The 20,744-nt window shown below is 43.1% G+C and overlaps 1 protein-coding gene across 1 annotated transcript in view; it reads left to right on the forward strand.

Moving 5' to 3' along the window:
• LOC104527036 (protein eva-1 homolog C) overlaps positions 1 to 9,486 on the forward strand; it is a 157,876-nt gene extending 148,390 nt beyond the window's left edge. Inside the window, exons 6-7 of the mRNA XM_010170653.1 lie at positions 1,446 to 1,619; positions 9,116 to 9,486. Coding sequence (XP_010168955.1) covers positions 1,446 to 1,619; positions 9,116 to 9,486 — 545 coding nt within the window. The remainder of the gene's footprint in view (positions 1 to 1,445; positions 1,620 to 9,115) is intronic.
• Positions 9,487 to 20,744: the final 11,258 nt, after the last annotated feature.

A 20,744-nucleotide genomic window follows, 5' to 3' on the forward strand; every position in this document is an offset into this window, starting at 1 on the left:
TGCCTCCATTTGTACCACTGATCTTCAATGATCTCCAATTCTCCTAAAGCAAGAGGTTCTTGGGATATTTTTCCCTTTCAGATCTGCCACTCAGGCACTAAGTTTGAAAACTGCTTCAGGGTGAGTCATTAACACCTTGGTAGCTTGTAACATGTGGCTTTCCCAAGGCTGTGCATCTATTCATTGGCAGAGGTCCAACTGTGCCTTCATTCCTTGGGGCTGATTCCTTACAGCAACACCTGGACATCCATCCTCACTGCTTCTCCTCTGAGGTAGATTAGGAGTTGGCGTTGCTGCACGCACATTCATGCACTCAGTCCCTCTCCATCCAGTATTACCTGTTCTCTTTGACACCCCTCAATTTCTGTTACTGCTTCCCTGGGCTGAGCCACTTCCTGGCACAGTGGGAAGCTGAACGTGACATCTCACTCTGCTGGGTTTGCAGGGAAAGGAGACAGATTGGGCAGCCACTGACTACAGACCATCTCTTGTCATGGCTGCTGTCAGAGTGCCTTTGCTTGTATGACACTGATGGCATTATCGGAGATAGACCTGATAGCTGCCTGAATTTAATACCTGCAGATAAGTGGAAGCCAGATGCAAGGCAGTGGTTTTATGGTGTGCTGCTTGCTTTTGGACACCCAGGGAAAGGAGCCTGAAAAACTGTAATAGCTACAGCTAAACAATCCCATGGATGGTGGAGCTGGATCCTGTGCATCGACTTTTTTGTGTGTTTAAAAAAATTAGTGTTTTGTGAGTAGTGGGGGTGTCTGCCGGCAGATCAAGGTGCAGGGAGCACTCAGCAGTGAGCTGATAAGGTTTGAAAGGGTCTCTTTGAGCCTCCTGGAATTAGCTGCCTCCTTAACTCCAGTCTTCAACAAATAAAATCGAATCATTAACCCATGTTCACTCAACTCTCAAAGGGGAAATGGTGTCTGGGTGAAACACAATACGAGCAGGCTTCTGAAGGAAGTCGTAAACTCAGGTCTGCCCTTCCCCAAGAAGGCTGGAGAGAAAGCATGTCTGTTTGCCAGGTGTGGATGGATCACTACAGCGAGACAACGGCAGAGGGTTGCTGGCTCTGCCTGTGTTTTCCAGTCCTTGTTACAAGCTTAGCTGAACCCACTGTTGATAAAAGCTCCTTTGATTTACATAAGAGAAAAGAAACTTGCTTATATATTTGCTGTAGCGTAGGTGGGTGTGTTTAAGTGGTGACATGAAAGAGCAGGAGACTGGGGAGAGAAGATGCTGCCTGGATGCAGACAAGGTACGTGCTCAGCTGAAACTGCCTGAGAAGGTTTAGTTGCCCCCCAAAAAGGGGCAAATTTGAGTGGCTTTCTGTTGAGTGGCTCCTGATTTCTGAACACAGATGCTGATCTGGTGGGGATAGGGCAGGGTAGAGCTGGGGCATGTGTCTCGTTCCTCATTCCCTTTCTGTTTCGAAGCAGAGAAGAAGAAAGGGAGATCGGCCACCTTCTACCCGCTAGACAACACCCCCTTCCTGCTTCCCGTGGATGAGACACAACCGCCGGCACTCAACAGCAGCATGGAGCCCGTGGGCGTTAGCACAGAGATGGCTCTGCTCAGCAACATCCTAGCAGCATATGCCTTTGTCACAGGTAGGTCTTACAGCTGCCATCTCCCTGGGGTCTCACAAGCTCTTTCAGACCCTCAACTGAGCCTACATTTCACAGCCACCTAGGGCTAAATCTGGCTCTTTGAACTGTTTATATTTTTAATTCGTCTCTCAGCAGACAGTGTATAACAGGGTTTATTGTGCTCTGCTTTCCCCTGGATTTACTCTTATCTGGAGTTAAATACAATATAATCTTACATGTGGTTTTATTCCTAATGCTCCATTTTCCTGGAGATCAAAGCCTGGCTCATTAGGGAGGCTAGTTTGTTGTCCTGTAATTTGGAAAATAAGCAGCACTCAGATCATTACCCTACTCAAGAGAATTTGGCTTATCTTCAGTAGAAGTGTGAAGATGAAGTAACTTGAGAGTCTGCTTAATTGTATATTTAAATCTAGTTTAGCGTAAGATTTCCTTGGATCACAGTTTGTCTTTCACCCACGTGTATCTTTCAAGTAGCAGAGGAGCAGTCTTCTAATAAGATTCACTTTGAAAGTTAAAATAAAGATTGTGTATCCTACTGAGTGCTTGGGGTCATACCACTGATAGCAAAAAGTACAATAGAGACAGGTGATGCAGTGCAAACATTTTCCATGACGCATCTGCATGAGGTACCTTGGCAGCTCTAGGGGTTCCCTACAGAGCTGGAGGACCTAATAAAAGGAGAACTGGCTGAATAGCATCAGAGATACTAATTCAGCATATTTTAGGCCAATCTCTGCTGTCTACTCCAGAAGAAGAGCCTTGGTTTCTGTTAAATATCCCCCCAAGGCAAGACATACTGTTTGTGGTCACTTTTTCTTATGGAATTGCAGGGTGCTCTTCATTTATTTAATGAAAAGTTTGTACGCTTATTACCTTGCAATGTTGATTGCCAAGCAATATTACCTCGTTAGTAATATTAATCTGTTGCTCTTTTACTACATGCTGTTAATAATTCTGTGTACTGCAGCCAGTCTGCAAGCACCACTGTAATGCAGTTATGGTACTCTAGAGCATTGAGGTCTATATAACTAAAACTTCAGTATTTATGAGCTAGTTTTTCATGTTTGTGTGCTATTCAGTCTTGCTAATTCATTAAATACTAATATATTCTTGGTGCCATGCTCTTGCTCTTGCTGAGACACCACTATGCTGCTACAGATAAGTATTTGGATTTGAAACAACCAACTTGGGCTTTGCATTTTGGAATCACTGAGTAGATTAGTGAGAGTGTTTCTGCAGATTTAGTGGAAGGTCCTTCTAAAAGGACCATGAATGGTGAATACGAAGTTCTGCCCTTCCACATGTCCAATGGTGGCATCAGGATCCATCTTTTTATGACACTTTTAAGAAGCAGGCAGCTTAAGTGGAATTAGTAGTGTTCTTCACCAAAGATATCTGAGTAGGATGTATTTTTTCTTTCATGGGCTTCTCTAAGGAAAGTTTAGAAGAAGCAAACTTTTAAGGAGTCTTCTGTCTATGGCACTTCTACCACCCTTTTACCTACACCTGCCATTTTTTGACATGAAAATATCTGCATTCCCAACCTTACTATAAAATAAATATTAATATTTTTATAATATTAATATTATTTTACCTATCTGAACAGTAATGGGCAGCAGAAGGTTGTAGGACTTATGGTTGGGGACAGTTGATACTGTGATTCAGGGCTGCTGCTGGTGCCCCATAGGCTTTGCTTCCATTTATCTCAGCAGAACTCTTTGACCCTGCATTCATTTTGTAGAGCACAAGGTCTTGATTCATCCCCTTCAAAAGGTGTCAGTCTTGGCAGGAGCCTCTAAATTTTACTGTAACACAAATAACAAATCAGGACAGCTTTAACTGTCTTGTTGCTGTGGGATTTGCTTACCCTAACATGATGTGGGCTCCTTGTGATGTGTTCACATTCACTAGATGTCAAGTAGGTAAAACTCAGACCTTACGACTGGTTTCTAGTGACAAGTTCAGGAGCTTATTGCTCATGTTTTCCAGTGCACATAACCACAGCTGCTGGATGTGTTTTAGTCTTGATATCTATGTTCAGTTTGTTATTTATTACAAAAATAATTGATGACTGCCCCATGGATTGAAAAAGCAGATGCCCTAAACCATCTTTATCTATCTGCTCCATGTAATTTAGCCCTCTGCTTTTAGTGGAGAGGGTGGATTTGGCATGATTCATTTTGTTGTATGTGAATATGGAGAGGTTTTAGATTATAAATTCAAAGACAAGCTGTATCACAGGGCACAAATATCATCTGCACGAAACTAGAGCACTGCAAAGCCATCCCCCTTCATACTGCAGATTTTGAGCAGCAGGACAGTTGGAAATTTTTGTGCTTGCCTGAGTTTGGGGCCCTGAAGGCGGCTTAAGCCACAGCAGCTGTTGACATCCATAGAGGAGCCATTATAGTGGCTCAGGGGAGGCAGGGTGTGGGGTGGCCAAGGAAGGCTGGTTCTGGTTCACACATCTTCCCCCCACTCCTGACCACAGCCTCGGTGCCAAAGGGAAACATTAGTGCAAGAACTGCTCTGTTTAATAACACTAACAACGTCCCTCAGGTAAACTGCAGACTGAAAGTGCTGTATCCAGGGCTTCCCTGGGCTGATGAGTTGGCTCCGAACAGGATTTTGCAAGAAAAAATTGTAAATAGGTGGGGGCAACACATAAAGATGTTTTTTCCATTGGTGCAGAGGGTGGTGTATACACTCAGAGCTACTCCAGGAAAAAGAAGCTACAGGCATTTGGTATTTAATGGGTAAATTTTGTGCTTGAAAGGATGATCCACTCTTCTACTTTTCCTGCCTCCTGCAATAGAGTGTCTCTTAGCCTGGGAAGACCATCCACAAAGCAGTAGTATCCCCACTGTGCTCAGTGGTGTTCACGTTTTCTGCACAAAATGGCAGGTTTTGGTGGGCAGCTGCAGATGAAGTGTCTGTAGGCTCGGTCAGTTGCACGTGCAGAGTCTTGCAGTGCACAGAGGGGAAAAGTGCCAATATTAACAAAAGCCTCTGTGCTCATTTGCACCATCTTTTTGACTGATGTTCTCATAGAAAAGTTGGGAACTTTCCTATTGACGACTGAGGAGTGAAAAATCACGGCACAGCAGGCAGCAAAGCCTCTTTGCAGGAGTGTTGGTTTCCATCATTAAATCTGCTTGCAGCTATCATCACAGTTAGGAGTATCAAAGCCAGTTAGGTGCTAGTCTTATCCCAGCTTCTAGAACCTTGAAAACAATGTTTCTTCAGAAATAGGGAGAAAGAGTGAGCAATGTCAATGAGGAGTGAATTTATCTGCTAATAAAAAAAAAAAAAAAATTTAGAGTTTAGTCCTGCAAAAGATTCTAATTTGAAAGCTGATTTTCTTTATAGAATTAGGTTTTTAATTATATGCAATCTCTGCTTGAAAACCTCAGACCTGTTATTTGTCATGGACCTGTTATTTGTCATGGACCTGTTCCAAAACTTGTCTGAGAGTTTGAAAAGACTTCACCAGTCTCAGTGACAGCTGGAACTGTCTTTGCAGTCAAAATCTACCAGCAAGACCAGAACCATCCCTCATTGTTATATAAATATTAAACATTCAAATTGTATCAGAGCACTTCCAATGCCTCCCTTTGGACAGGGGACTTATTCCAGTTTTGTCGTTCCATTCAGGCTGAAGGAGTTGGAGGGAAACCTCCACAAATCTCTGTTTTATTTTTCTTCCACAAACAAAGCTTTGCTGCCAAGTTATTAACAAGGGGCTTCCAAAAAACAATCCGGGGGAGATCATTCCAACTTTTAGACTGCTTGGCCTGAACCTTATTAATAAGGGTCTCCTGGAGAGCTTCCTCTGTTCTACCAGGGGATTTCAGCAGCCTGTGGGGCTAACTGTAAATTCCCTAGAAGATATTGCTCCTACTGTTTTTCTGGCCATTCTTAATGCTGAACCTTTTACTGGGGCCCTCTGAAATTTTCCTCCCCACTGAGGTTTCTGAATGCATGAAGCCATCACAGGAAGCCAGCAGCGTTAATGCCTAGATTGGTTTTTATTTATTGAAACAATTTATTATAATAGCAATAACAACCTTGGCCTGGGGCATTTCCTGGGGAATTAATGTCAGTCTGGGCTGATGCTCTCAGCAGATTGTTAGCCCTCAGGAAACAGGCTCTGTAATTGCTGCTGGTTTGGTTGGAAAAGCAAAATAAAATGTGTTTCTAATTTTTGGCCAGTTTAAGCGGCTATAAAATGGTAGCTTTTGTATAGAGGGTTATAAAGAGCATATATCTTTTGTCTGCATGGATTAAATTCAGACTTGAATCAGTGACATTTTCATCAATGCTTCCAGTCCAGAAAGAGAAATACCAAGAAGGGAAAGGTAGCCCCAGTTAAAGAGACTGACAACAACTCAGTCTTACTAGAAGTTCAGGAGCTCTGACCTATCATTCACAGCAGTGGAAGAAAAAGCTACACTGGTCTAAATCCACGTGTTAACGGGTCTACACACAACATGAATGCATATTCAAATTATGTTAACTCCTGCTACTGATGTCCATACACTTTTAAAGAGGTTTTTTTCAAATATAATGGGTGTTTTGAGGAGCTTCAGTGTTGGCATGATGAATCTGAACCACCTTTGAGTTTTTGGAAGATGCTGAGCATCTGTTTGCTGAAGGGGATGACCCTTTTTGGTCATTGCGAGTAGAACATGCAATGGAGGAGGTTCTCAAAATCACTAATCAACTGTCAAACCCCCAAATCTAGGCTATTGCTGACTTTTCTACTTCAACTGAGAAAAAGCAGAGCCTGTGGTTTTTAGCTTAAGTTGCTCTTTCTGCTGTGAAAAGAAGAGATGTTGCTGTGCAAGTGGATTGTACATATGATAAATGCCAAGACTGCAGTTGAACGTAGGGTTACAGCTCAGTGAGGAAGTCCAGACAGTGTCTCAGATGTTGACAGAGTAGCTGTAGGAGCTCATAAATGCCACTGGAGCCCAAAGATTCAATTACAGCCATCGCACTGCATGAAGGGCTATACATACAAGCACAAGCCCGGGATGAAAAATGGTTGCTTAAGTAGCAATCAAGGTGCAGCTTGCTCAAGAACTGGATACAGTAGCATGGAAAAAGGAGTGTGGGGGAGAAAGGAAAAGCAGGACAAGGGCAAAAACAGGGGAAAAGAAACCGCATGTGTCTGCATCTCAGACTCCAATCTATGTTTTTTTAATGAGTTGCTTTAAAAGACTGAGCGGTGGAACTAATGCAACCAAATCAAGCCCATCTGTGTGCAGGAACGTGGTGCTCAGGGAAGTGTGCCTGGCATCCTGTCAGCCAGGCAAAGCAGAGGCAGACTGGACCAAGCGTCTTCCAGGACAAAGAGATCAGTCCTGCTCATTTGTTCTTCTCCCCTGGATGTCCTCAGAGCCGTCCTTTGGCCTAATTGCAAGGGGAGGATTACAGTCACACTGCACATGGAGGTAAAAGCGCTATTGGGTAGTAATTCTACTTTTCCTGGGGTTTTCAAATCTCTGAAATTTAGGCCACTTCTTTACTGTTCACAGAGTACCAGATGGGCAGCAGCTTTGGTATTGCACAAGCTGGGCTGCAGTTTTGAGCTCTGCCCCTTGGGTTTAGAGTTGCCATTAGCTTCATTAGAGCCAGAGGCTGACTCATTCAGTCTGCTACAAGAACCATTTGCACATCCTTCATGCCAGCTCTGCTATCTTCTCTTTTACCTTTGGATTTTTGTTGTCTCACATTTGTCAAAATATCTTATAGAATCATAGAATCATAGAACGGTTTGGGTTGGAAGGGACCTTAAAGATCATCTAGGCCCTTAAAGATCATCTAGTTCCATCCCCCCTGCCATCAGCAGGGACACCTTCCACTAGACCAGGTTGCTCAAAGCCTCATCCAGCCTGGCCTATGAGACTTTCATAAACTATGAGACTATCCATCCAGACTTTCCAGCTACTGCTGCGTTTCTCTCCTCTTTCTTTTTTTGGGGGGGGAACTTGTTGAATGCATCTGCTGCAGTTTTCTCCTCTTTTTTTGTAGTCTCTCTTCAGACTGTTTTTTCCACAGGCCATCCACACCAGCCATTCTAGCAACAGTCTCATGTTTTATTAGCCAATTTTCAGACTATCATGACATCTTCCTCCACCTTGGCTTGTCAGTTAGCTTTGAGATTCATTTGAGAGAGAACTGAAGAGCACAAAGGTGTTTCATCTCTGTAACTGTTCCATAAGCATCTCCAGGCATCAAACTATGTGCTGCCTTGAACAGTGCACAGGTCAATGTTTGGGCTCTGACCACAGAATCAGAAAATAATTTAGGAGGCCTCCAGGGGTCACCTGGTCCAACCCCCTACTCAGAACATGTCTAACTTCGCATTTAGAGCCAGCTTTGAAATTAGAGCAGGGTCTTGTCCTGTTGAGTTTTGAATATCTCTAAATGGTTTCCAGTTCATCTTCTGCAAACTTTGCTTTAAGGAAATCAGCTGGAGAGGGCAGTTTCTAAAAGCACAATGGGGGGAAGTGAAGGTAGGGCATAGCCTTTTAGTTACAGAGATCTTTCAGGGCAGGCTCTCAGCTGGTGGGAACTGTTACTGCTCCATCACAGAGTTCAAGGGAGTAAGACTCATCTGAGGAACTGACTTCATCCTTGCACTCAGGATTCCCAGCAGACACAGCAGAGTAGAGCTAGCCTTGACACTTTTGCTTAGTTTACCTTCACCCATTCAGTGTACCTATAAACCTGGAATGTGCCAAGGTGATTCAGTCCAGGGGAATGTCAGTAACAACATTTATCATAATTTTGCTTCTAAGTAGTCCCATGAACCAAAAATAAAAGAAGGTAGTAAATAAACAAGATGACCTAGTTTAAAAAGCATTGTGGATCCTTTGGAGTCTTGTTATATCACCTCTGCAATGTGGCTGTGTAGGATTCATCCTGTGAGTGCACTGACTGCAGCTATGCTTGTCTAGCACAGGTATACATTCTGGTGGTCTGGGCGGAAAGCCAGCACACTTGCCTTAGATAAGCAAATGCAACCTATGAATAAATAACATGCATTTTTCCATGCTGCAAGGCTTCTCATTTTGGCTGGGCTACAGCAGAGAGAGCTTTGTAAATCATCTTTATTCCTCGTACGATGATAATGCATGCGACAGAGAGGGTGCACTTCACTGCTGCTGGGTGTGCAGCACCCTAGTGTCAGCCCTGCTTGTGCAGCCACTGGAATTAGCATTTAATTCTGTGGGATCCTCCTTCCCCTTCCAGATGAACTGCAACGAACCCACATTCTGCATGTGGGCAAATGCCTTAGCAGTAAATCCACCCTTTAAGTTCCCCTTCCTGATTTCCCTGGGGACAGGAGGCAAAAGGGCTTAGAAGTAAAAGTGACCATTAGAAACTCTGCCCCTCCAGAGACCATGGCTGGTACGTGCACAGAGGAGCTGTGTGTATTTTGTGCTTTTAAGGGTTGTTCTCAAGAATCATTTTCTTTCCCCTTTCAGAAAACCCCGAGCGGGCTGCTCTGTATTTTGTCTCCGGAGTGTGCATTGGACTCGTCTTGACCCTGCTGGCCCTGGTGCTAAGGGTGTCCTGCCGAACTGACTGCAAACGCTCCTCCGTGAAAAAACCTCCTCGGGAGCGGGAGAGCAACAGCGACAGCAGTGACAGCGATGACGATTCGGACACCACTTCAGACCTGTCAGCCCGCAGGCACCGCAGGTTCGAGAGGACTTTGAACATGAACGTCTTCACTTCAGCGGAGGAGCTGGAGCGAGCTCAGAGGCTCGAGGAGCGGGAGCGCATCATCCGGGAGATCTGGATGAACGGCCAGCCGGACATCCCAGGGACCAGGAGCCTCAACCGTTACTACTAAGTGATTGGAAGTCCAACTGTCTCGTCCTGCACCCTGAGGTTCCTCCACACATGATAGAGGAGAGGGAGGGAAGGAATATTATGTGGGTGCCTCCTCTTTTCCTTTCAGGCATGCTACTTGGAGCAGTGTGGATGGACAGCAATAAAGCTTTCCCCGTCTACTTCTCCCTGATATGTTGCTATCACCCATCTTCATGGACACTTTCTGGTTACAACAAAGGTGGCTGCCAACTTCACTTCATCGTAGCAGGCAGGAAGGTGACAATTATAGTCCTCCCATGTGGGACATGGAATTTGGCATGCTGCGGTACAAGTACTCCTCTCTTGGCTGGGGAGTGAAGTCATCCAGGTTTTGGTGTTCATTTAGGATTATTTGTTTTCCCCTTCCTGAGAACTGTGGGAGAATTGTGAACAAAATGACAAATCTGGAAAGATGATTTCAGAAGGGAGGGGGAGGTGCATCCTGACCGATTGTCTTGTGACTTCAGAAGCCATGAGATTAACTTAATTAAAACCCAACGCAAATACGACTTAAGAACTGGGAGATGGGGGGGAGGGGGATTCTTCCATTGTGAAATCATCTCGGTGCTTGGATGTTTGCCATAGTGTATTCAGTTATTTATGGCTGTCTTTTCATCTTCCTTTGCAATGGGAACATTTTTTTTTTTTTTTACTGACACCTCAGGGATAAAATCCTTTTTTTTTTTTTTTTGAGTCTGTTCTCCCTGCTGGCCCCTGTCAAACACAACCCAACCCACCTCCAACAGTGAAATTATGGTAGTATAAGAGATGTGTCAGTGACTGGTGAGAAGTTAAAAACCTCAAAGAGGTTGAAAAGGGTTTTCTTTTTGTTTTGTTTTAAATATATATATATATATTTGAAGATGCTGCACAGGAATGTGCCTTATTCTTTTTTTTTTGTTGTTGTTAAACTACAGTTTTCTTATGGATAGCAATGCACAATGGTTTATATATTTTATTAAAAAAATAATAAAATAAAGGTCTATGTTTACCAGAGGAAAATGGAGACAGAAGAAGCCACATATGACAACAGAATGGGTAATAAATGCTAAATAAACTCTGGTTTGCTTCCATACATTTGAATTTGCATCCTCACTTTTGGCATAGGTGTTGCTCAAGGTAGATACTTCGGAAGAGTAGCATACATCTGCAGACAATCAATGCTGACATCCTCTGCGTGCAGGGACCTGGAGGTACTTTTTCCTTTGGCTACAGCCCATCAGTCTACTTCTATGGTGCACATGGGTAGGAACAACTGAGCAATGTGTTGGTTCTCAAGGGGCCATACCAAAGCATACCCACACTGAGAGAAAGAGTCCCAGTGATTTCATAATGCTTTGAGTCTGTCCCCCAGACAGAAATCATACCTAAGTCAGAAGCAAATGTTAAATAAACAAAAAAATACACTAAAAAAAGGTGAAATAAGTTTTAGTGCTCCTTCAGTTGTCTCATGGAATGTTCAATGGGATATCAACACAGTATTTGCATCTAGGTGCTTATTAGTTGCTCCCAAGCATCAGTTCAGATCACTTCAACCATAAAACTTGGTGTTTTTCAAGTCTCTACGACACTGCTTTAGCCTGCATGGCTTTGGGATGTGCTCCTCTGTCACTTCCATATGCTTATGTCTTAAGAGTTCACAAAATGCCAGCAAGGCAAATAACAACCCAAAGCTGTGAATGCCCAGACCTTTCCCCTAGCATCAAGGAGAGATGAACATGGGTGGACCTGACCACAAGATGACTGAGGACATTAGAGGGGGGTTGTTCATGTGCCGTGCCAAAGATCTGCATGGTGAGTCAGCCCCTTGACTCCAAGGGCCGTCTTGGCACTCTTTGGATCACTGTGGGATTCGTTCTCTGGCTGAGGAAAGCTGCATTTGGAGTGCCCACAACTACTTCTCCTGGCTTTGGATGATTGCAACTGGTGGTACTGGTAACATCAGAGATGAGGCTGACCAGTGTGAGGTGGCTTCACCTGGGAAGGCAGTACTAGTACTGCAGAGTGATTCCTGTTCCTGGGCCAGTGAAGGTTCAAATGGAAAGGCTCAGGACTGACCTAGGATGTAATTTTGCAGCTGATATTTAGAAATAAAGAAGGAAGCAGGTCCTAAACCCTGGATGCATTGTGAGGTGCTGTGCTTTAGCTGGAATGTTGTATGCACTCTGCTGGGGATGTTGAGGAGCAAAAACGACAGGATGAGGTTGACAGGATCAGTTTCGTTGGCTATATGTTTTCCCCTATAGCAAGAGACAGTCCCTCAAGCTTGGTGATTAAGGGACAACAAATTTTTAGATTTAGAGTCCCGTGTCCTAGGAGATAGGCTGCAAAACTGATTATAAAAATACTATAAATGAATGGATTTATGTATATGATTTTCCCAAATGAATTTTTTTGTCCAGAGGAAAGAGCAAGTTTGGTACGTCTGAGCGTACCTCATATGCAACTGAGGGATCAAAATATCTCCTTCAAATGTAAATCACAATTGAACTCTAGTTACAAAAGGATGAACAATCCTCCCTTAGCATTCCTAGTGCTGCTGTAAATCTTCCAGCTGAAGCTTGCAAGAGAAAGGAGCAGGTTGTGCACATCGCTTTTCAGAGTTGAGCAGACAAGCCCAGCTCAGCCTTGCCTTAGGTAACAAGATGTAACAAAAGTAGACTCATCATCTTCACAGCATGTGCTATACTTTTACTTACCTTCAAGCATCTTTTGTCTCAGGGCCATGCATTTCTAAAAAGGCTTTGACTAAAGAAAAATAAAAAGTATAATCCTTTGAGCTACCCCAAGTAAAAGACTAAGTAATTCTGTAGCTATTTCTGAATTTGTCCCCAAAGTGATGAATAGTTTGAGGGGAAAAAACACAATCAAGATTCCTGGGGCAGGAGTTGGTGGTTTTCCTTTAGCTCTATAAACCAGTGGAGCAAAAAAACTCACCTGGAGTATAGAAGAGCTGGATTCACTGCGGGAGGGTTCAAATCCATATTTCTCACCCCAAAAAAGAGTATCTTATGCACACAGAGCTTTGGACTTCTCTGGTTGCAATCTTTTGTGTTGTGTAGGATCATATGAAACATATAAACATTCATAGAAAGCAGAGAATATATACTTTATACGAGTCTAATATGAACCACTCTTGTAGGAGGTTACACATAGCTCTGCTTTCTTACTTCCATGCTCATTTAGTTTTTTACATTTAAGCGAGCTATTGTTTCCAGAATAACACTAAACAAATTCACCAAGACAGATAAAGGAGTCAAAATTAACTTTTCCTATTTCATGAATTCATTTCTTAATCAGTGGCCTTTTGGATAAAAAGATGCTGAGGTCATTTTCCATGTGAATCTATTCTTTATACCTCAATTTGCTCTTTATAATTTTATAACAGAGGATAACAGAATAATCCTGGACTCTGAGTTGCTTGGCCATTTGCTAATGAGGGAAGCCACATGATATTGTATTTAAAGGAGATACAGCATTGCTGTTGCTGTGTACTGCCTGCTGGGCTTCAGGCTAGTGGCAGGTGAGCCTCAGGAAGTGAAGTACCTGTCCATACCTGGACACTTTCATGCTTCTACACATTACAGGACACTTGGATTAGTAACCACAGAGTTGTTCAATTGCAGTTTGATATCTCGTATCATTTTAGCTTTGTAAATTAATGTGATGGGTTGGAAAATTAAGAGTCCTTCTCCTGGAAGAAGCTGAGCACGTGGAAATGATGAGTCAAACTTTCAAAGAGTTGACTACACATTCATTATCCTCTTGGCTGGTGGGACAGATGGGGCTGGTTATAGAAGTCACAGTTGTGTATGGACAAACTGCAGAGAGGTAAGTTGTTCCAGTTAGATAACCACTATGATCACCTACTTTCTCCCCATTGCCCTTGACTTCTCAGGGCTGTTTTCACCTCCTGCTATCATCCAATCCATCGGCACTGACCTCTTTTGTGGACCTGTGTTCAATGTACCCTGAAAATCTCGGTAATATAGAGTTTGGTGCCTTTCCCATGTCCACCCTGGTGTTCATATCCTCGATGAATTCCTAACAGCTAATGAGGCATGCCTTTCCCTTCCAGAAACCACGGTGCCACTACTTAACCCCTTGCCTGCCGTCTTTCCTAGCACCCCAGGGGCTACACAAATAAAGCAAACTGGCTTAGCTGTTGTACTACCAAAGCATAAAGCATAAACTGGTGGTGCTGTGGGGAATCTGAATTTCCTCTTGTGCTGCGTGGGGTCTCTCAAGTTTCTGGAGGCATCACAAGCAATTAATCACCTTAGACTAGCCCAGAAATCCTTCTACCCACAATCATTACTGAGATCTCCATCATAGTGAAGTTTTAATAATCTAATCTGAGTTTCTAGTGTCCTTAGATACCCCCACAAATTTCTCAGTGTTGCTTGCCTTTTCTTGTGCACTCATTAGAACTGGTGCAGCTCGCCCCTTCACATAGGTTCCTTTCCTTATCCACTAGTCTGTTTTTGTGTTTTTCTAAAGGACTGTCACAGTTAAGCAAAATTCACCAAAAAGGCAGTAATGTTTTTGATTCATTGCACTGCAGCTCACCTTTATGTTGCAATACGTGTACATTTGCTACACCCCTGGTCTGAGGGTGCTCGCTCACTCTGAGTGGATGTGGTGGTTTAGTAGTATTTAAGCAAATCAGTTTCTTTGGGAGTTTTCAATTACCCACCACTGAATGGACCTATTCCAGCAACAGAGGTAATTGTCACCATTTGGAGTATTGCATCAGGGAGCCCTGTGTCACTGGTGCAATGTCACTGGGATTTATGTGTTGGCTGAACCATGACCACCTGAAAGCTGCTCAGAGATATATATGCAGTGGAAGCTCTAGGAAGTGCATGGTGGACACTTGCTTATATCATGAAAGCCTACCAGTTCACATGTGGGCCTCTCCAGAAGAACAGTTGGACTTGGCTTTCTCCTCAAGGCTAGAAGAGTGCAGCTGGCCCATGATTTCCCTTGGGAGGTGTCTGCTAGCTGAGGGGAGGTACAAGATACATTCCTCAATCAAATGCCTGGAAATATGGCCAGCACCACTCCAGAGGCAGGTTTGATGGATATCAACACTGGTTCTCTTTTCCCCCTGTCTGCACACAAGTCCCCAGAAGGAGAGGAGGTGCTGGAACAACGTGCTCTTCCCAAGACCTAAGCAAACTTCAGCATGTTTTATTTTTTTCCATTCTACAATAAGAGTGTCTAAATAAAGTTCTTTGCAAAAATATTCACTTGGGGATTTTTATTTCAATTTATAGAAATTAATTTTAAAAATTAGTTCTCCAAAGAGTATGTCATGTTTTCTTATCAGCTATCTTTCTAAAGGAAATTCTAATGAATGAAGAGGAGGGTACGACATTGTGATAATACCCAATCCATCATTCTTTGAAAGCATTTTCCTTTCATCCCAGTCCCTCCTACATCCCTCCCTTGCTGAGTAATGTCTTGAGAGTTCACCTCCTGTTTCCCCTCCTAGATTGCCCAACAGTGGCCAGCACTGTAAATTGTGGCAGACCACGTTCCTCCAGCTGATCTCTCCTCTTCTCTATTTCCCCTAGCTGGCTGGGGACCTGTGCTACCTGTTTTCCACTAACTTCTGGAAAAGCTCCACATATTTCGTGGCACTGGAATGGATCTTGGTTTTCATTAGTTTAGCTGCCATTTGCCTGTTGAACAACACATCGATTGGTGGTTGGAATGGAAAAATCAAACCAAATTTGGAAATTTTTTCTGTTGAAGGACATTGTTCTGGGCAAAGCTGAGTGACTGTGAAGGAAAGCAAATCCTTATGTTGAGGCTGAACTTGAACAGGGCAAATATAGTGTTGAGGAGGACCTATTTGTGCCAAGGCTTTGCATCCTTCACAAAATGCAAATATTGCCACTTTGGCACCTCCTGAGAACTTCAATAATTTCTCCTGCCTAATAACCTTATGTTTTTGGAGCAAACACTTTCTGAGGACAAATATTAACAATAGATGGGAACAAAGTCAAATTTCTTTGAGTTATGAGAAAATACCTTTCCCTTTCTATTATGACTTCATGAAGAAATATAAGCTGTAACAATGTGATGGAAAGTGGCATTAAAAATCCCCTGAAATGGGACATCTAAGTGAAAAGGTTTCTTTCTTTACAGTTTCTGGCAGGGCACTGTCTTGACTTGTTTATTTTCTAGTTGGGTTTGGAGTCTGATGTTATTTTGTATCGTGAGTGAAACATAAACTCCCTGCAGCACTTTTCTGGGGATGTGGAGCCATGCTGGAATAACATCCTTTGGCTTTTAAAAAGTCAGTAATTTGTGCATTCCATTTCTTTAAAATCCCCTTTTGTGTGGAACGATCCTTGCTTCATTCTTGGTGTAAGGCGACTTTTGTTTAAATGAGTGAATTGTTTAGAAGGGATAGAAGTAGTTCTCCTTTCTCCAGCTCCTGCATTTTTGGAGCCTCTAGACCACCCAGGAACAGCAGAGCACAGAGGCATCTGATGCTTTTTCTGAACTGTTCTTTGTATGATTTGCTTTCCTTTCTGAAAAATCTCACTGCACTGCTCCAAAGTAACAGACCCAGCAGTATCTGTGAGTGTTGCTGTTTTTGCCCATAGCTGTCCTAGGTGTCCAAGTTCCAATGTGATTACAGTACCAGTAAAGCATCTGTGTATTTCTGGCATCTTTTAAAATACAATTTAAGAGAAAAAGTTCAAGAGGGCTCAAACAAACCAATGTGAGTCAGGATCGGTGACTGTACATCCAAAACCAGTACAGAATTTTTCTCCTGGAACTGGAAGTGATTTGCCAATGACAAATTTGCTTCTGAGAACTGACTAAAAAACAAGAAAAAGTGATTGTAAGTGATGGAGCCTGAAGATGAAGAAGCTTACCAGACAGCACTCTCAGAGGATACTTTTTCTGAAAAGGAATGTTGAATGCTGTCTGACAAGATGCTGAAAGGTCCCACCTACAATCTTGGCATACTTTTGAGACACCCCTTCTACTATAGCAGCAAAACAACAGGCTTCTCCCTCTGGATCTATGGCAGCGTTGACAGTACCAGTGATGCTGTATCCTTTAGCAGATTGCCTCATGGACCACGGGAAGACAAACACCACCAGCTCAAGAAGGGATGAAGCTGCTGAAGCTAAGCATCTTCCCAGCCCAGTTGCTGAGGGCTGGGGTCCACCGGGGAATGGGCTACTGCTCCTTGGTGACTCCCTCCTGCCCCAAACACATCTGTCTACACACCCTATGTCCCTCCCTAACTCACACAGGGAGGGCAGCCAGGAGAGCAAACCTCCTGCTCCCTCTGTGATTGCCTTCCCCCCTCCAGCTCCGCCTTCTCCCTGGTGGCAGGATCACGATTTGCCCTGCATGGGAAGACCTGCATAGGAAGAAAAGGACTGACTGCAGTGATGGGACAGGCATGGGGAGGCTGGGGAGATACAGATGTGGTTGTCATCTGGGGTTCATGATAGAGGAGAGGAGAGGATATCAGGAATAAGAGGTCTGGGAAACAGTCTCTTGACTCCAAGCACTCCACTGCCCAGGTCCCTTTCCCCAACCTCAAGGCCTTCCATCATCCCTCTCAGCTGTAGGCCTTCTGGAGGCTGGGTTGCCTGGAGGACATAGGTCATGACAGAGTTTCCTGTAGGCTACATGGTTATTTTGGATGAATGCCCAAGCCTTAAAAGCTTTATTGACAGAACGTGATTCTCTTTCATGAGTGAAGACTTCTTCTAGTGCAGAATAGATTCTCACTATGTTCCACAAAAGAAATGTCTCATTTCTTCTTGTAAACAGCTTAGTGTGGCTGGTGCTATATGGCCAATACAGTTCACTGATGGGAAGTGATTTAACAGAGGCATATTTATACACTGAATATAAAATATACTGTTTTCCAGGATGGAGAAGTGACATTTGAATATAAACTAATTATATTTACTTCCTTAATGTAAATTGCCATTCAAAAGCAAAAGCAACAGTGACAGCAGTCAATGTTTGTCTCATACACCCACACAGATCTCTTCCAGTGAAAAGATGAAGGAGGAAATAATTTCTGAATGTGTCATTTTGATTTGGACCATTTACAGTTTATATCAAGTTATTAAAGTGCCAGAAAAAAACCCATAGTTTTTGACTGGTAGTTGGGAATGTTTAAGTTAAAAATTGCCTAACAGGGATGAGTTGAGGAACTCCATCACTACTAACCCTTTTCCACAAATCTGTCTTTTAAAAAAAACCCCAAAGAAATATTTTACTGAAAACTTGTCAGCTAATTCTACTAACAAGAGACAATGAAACTGAAGCTAGAGTCAGGCTGGACATAAAACAGGCTTTGTAAATACCAGCAATAATATGGGATTGGAATAAATTTGCATGTGGTGGTTTCTATGTGACTGGGGAAATTTTTAATCAGTATAGGGAATCAGGTGAAAATTCAGAGAAGGCCTTGGTGTATGTGATATGGAGGTGATATTAGGTGGTCTGAAAGGCTCCTGCCAACCATACAACATATGTCACTGATATCCTCTCCCACAGGTGATAAGCTGTTTTCAGCTAAATGCAGGGTGGGTGTGCTATGGTCCATGTACTGGTAGTAGAGCAACCCATCAAGAACACGAAACTATTCAACATCCTGGGTAATCCTGCCCATGGAGCGACACTGTTGTCTCTGACCAATAGCTGACCCAATTAAGGGAAACTGGCTAGTTACAGAAGTAGTCACTGGAGAATTTCCTTTTACTTATGTGGTTCAGGAGCTGAAAGCCCCGAGTTCCCTGTCTTGGCATCATGTTGGCATGCTCACTGGGGGCCCCTGATGGGTGCTGGGTCCCATCAGTCTGGTAAGCACTTGTTGAGGTTTGCACTCAGCGTTCTCATCCTCAGAGAGGAAAAATTACATTTTGTATTCAAAGCATGTCTTGGGGTTGAGATAGAGGAAGGAGGAAGAAGAAGCTGGTGTGTCTGGGCCACTTTCTCTGCCACCACTCAAAGGTTAAGATCTCTCCAGTCATTCTTCTTCCATGAAGACTCATGGTGTGGCAGAGGTAGGTTGTTAGTGAGAATGTGTCCCCTCTCCATCAACCTCTGCAAAAGCTCTCTGGGCTATTGGGATCAGGCACTCAGAAACTAAGCAAAAGCCAGAATGAAGGGTGACAGCCACTTTCAAGTCCCTCAATGAATTGTATCATCATTAGTAGCATGGTTGCATGCTCTGGTTTCATGAGTGCAATGGGTAATAATGAGGTGTTTATTGCAGATATTGCTCCCTCAGGCTTCATTTCCTGGTGCCAACTGCCTGTAAAACCCTATCATGGTTTGCAGTGACTCCTCCTCCCTCTTTGCAGGTCATGGGAGTGTTGGGGTGCTTTGTACATTCAAAGAATACATTCACAACATGTCTGTGAGGACAAAAGTGTGTTGTGTTGATTAACATGCCCATCTCAGAACCGGGAGTGAAAAGCAGGGGAAAAGCAAGGTCAAAAATACTCTCTACATAGTATTAGTATTAGTTTAGGCATAACACCATGCAATGGTACTGTGTCTAGTGCTTGATCACCATCCAAAGAGATATGTGTGGTATCATAATACTCCTTTAGATGTCCAGGGTACAGGAATGTCTGCATACAAGAGGACAGTGAGATACTTAGATTAAAGTCAGCGGAATGGAGCAACCATGAATCTTAAGATAGGTTCCTTTTGAGCCATCTAATCATGGCCCTCATATGTTTTATCAAGGAGATGTTTTTCCTGATTTTCCTTCAGTGAAAAAATGTTTTCTATTCTAGGAAGAAATCTAACCAAATTCCCCTTGTGATGAGTGTGAGCTATTTCCTGAATGTACTGATATTGTGGAAGAATGACATTTTTGATTTTTACAGAGAGATCTGAATCTGTTGCTGTACCTGTGGGAAAAACAGAAGTACAGGTGTACTCTTGTGTAAAATAAAACTACTTAGGGCAAAACAGTGTAAAAATCTGTTAAAACTTCCATTTACATGTATGAAATATTGATGAACTCAAGGTCTGGGGAAGAGACTTGCACTGATTAGCTCAATCCAAGGCATTAGACATTGCTTTAGTTATTTGTCTCAGAACCAACTATCTCTTCTGAGAGAGAAACTCTTGCAATGTGATTTATAATTGCAAACTTCTGTAGGCAATGTTGCCTTTGGTTGTGATTTTTCTCATCTTTCAGCCTCAGTTCCATGTCATATGGCTCTAACATCATATTTTATCTTTGGTTTTATTCATAACGTGGCCATAGCAATAAAAATAACTTCCTTGATGACCTTCTATGAGTGTATTCATCCTGTTTCAAAGAGCACATTGTCCTTCATTGCCTTATAACTACAGAGGCAAAAGAACTTAATGGTGGTGTGTGTTTTGAGCAATCATTGGGCCTGTGGCAAAGTTACTTTATAAACATGACACAGTGCACAACACAACCACACACTGTGCCTTGAAACTAATGAGTGTCCGTGATTTTGCAGCCTACAAATTATTTTGTGACTTATGTTAGAAAGAGATCCCTGAGAATTAAGCAAGTTTTTGCTGCTTTTCGTCTCCAAAGTCCTCACCTTGATTACCTCTATTGAAGTTACTCCTGTCTTTTTGCATATGAATCTTTCTAGCATTGAATAGTTCAGCATCTCAAATGCAGGCCAGCCTTTGCTAGAGCCCAAATCCTGGCATTTGCTGCTCCTTTTCTGAGTGAGAGTTGAGGTGATAAATTAGTATTGATGTTGTAGGGGTCTGAAGAGCACAACAGAGCTTTTGCTGTAGCTGCTTTTCATTGAAAAAGCTAAGAAAGGTTTTCAAGGTTTCTTGCCCAGACAGTACTTTGTTATCCCAATGCAGGAAGGAAAACTTCATCTGGAAAACTGGAAGCACGTTAAGATGTATGTATATGTGCACATACATACACACAAACATGCACAAATGAGTACACACAGGCCTTTATCCTGATGGTTGGGCATTCGTGTGGAAAATGGGCACTGTATATTACACAGAATCACAGAACGTTGGGGATTGGAAGGGACCTCAAAAGATCATCTAGTCCAATCCCCCTGCCGGAGCAGGAACCTAAATGAAATTACACAGGAAGGCGTCCAGGCGGGTCTTGAATGTCTCCAGAGAAGGAGACTCCACACCCTCCCTGGGCAACCTGTCCCAGTGCTCCGTCACCCTCACCGTAAAGAAGTTTCTTCTCGAGTTAAGCGGAAC

The sequence above is a fragment of the Antrostomus carolinensis genome, unplaced genomic scaffold (genome assembly GCF_000700745.2).
Source record: "Antrostomus carolinensis isolate BGI_N321 unplaced genomic scaffold, ASM70074v2 scaffold446, whole genome shotgun sequence".
NCBI classification, from domain to species: domain Eukaryota; kingdom Metazoa; phylum Chordata; class Aves; order Caprimulgiformes; family Caprimulgidae; genus Antrostomus; species Antrostomus carolinensis.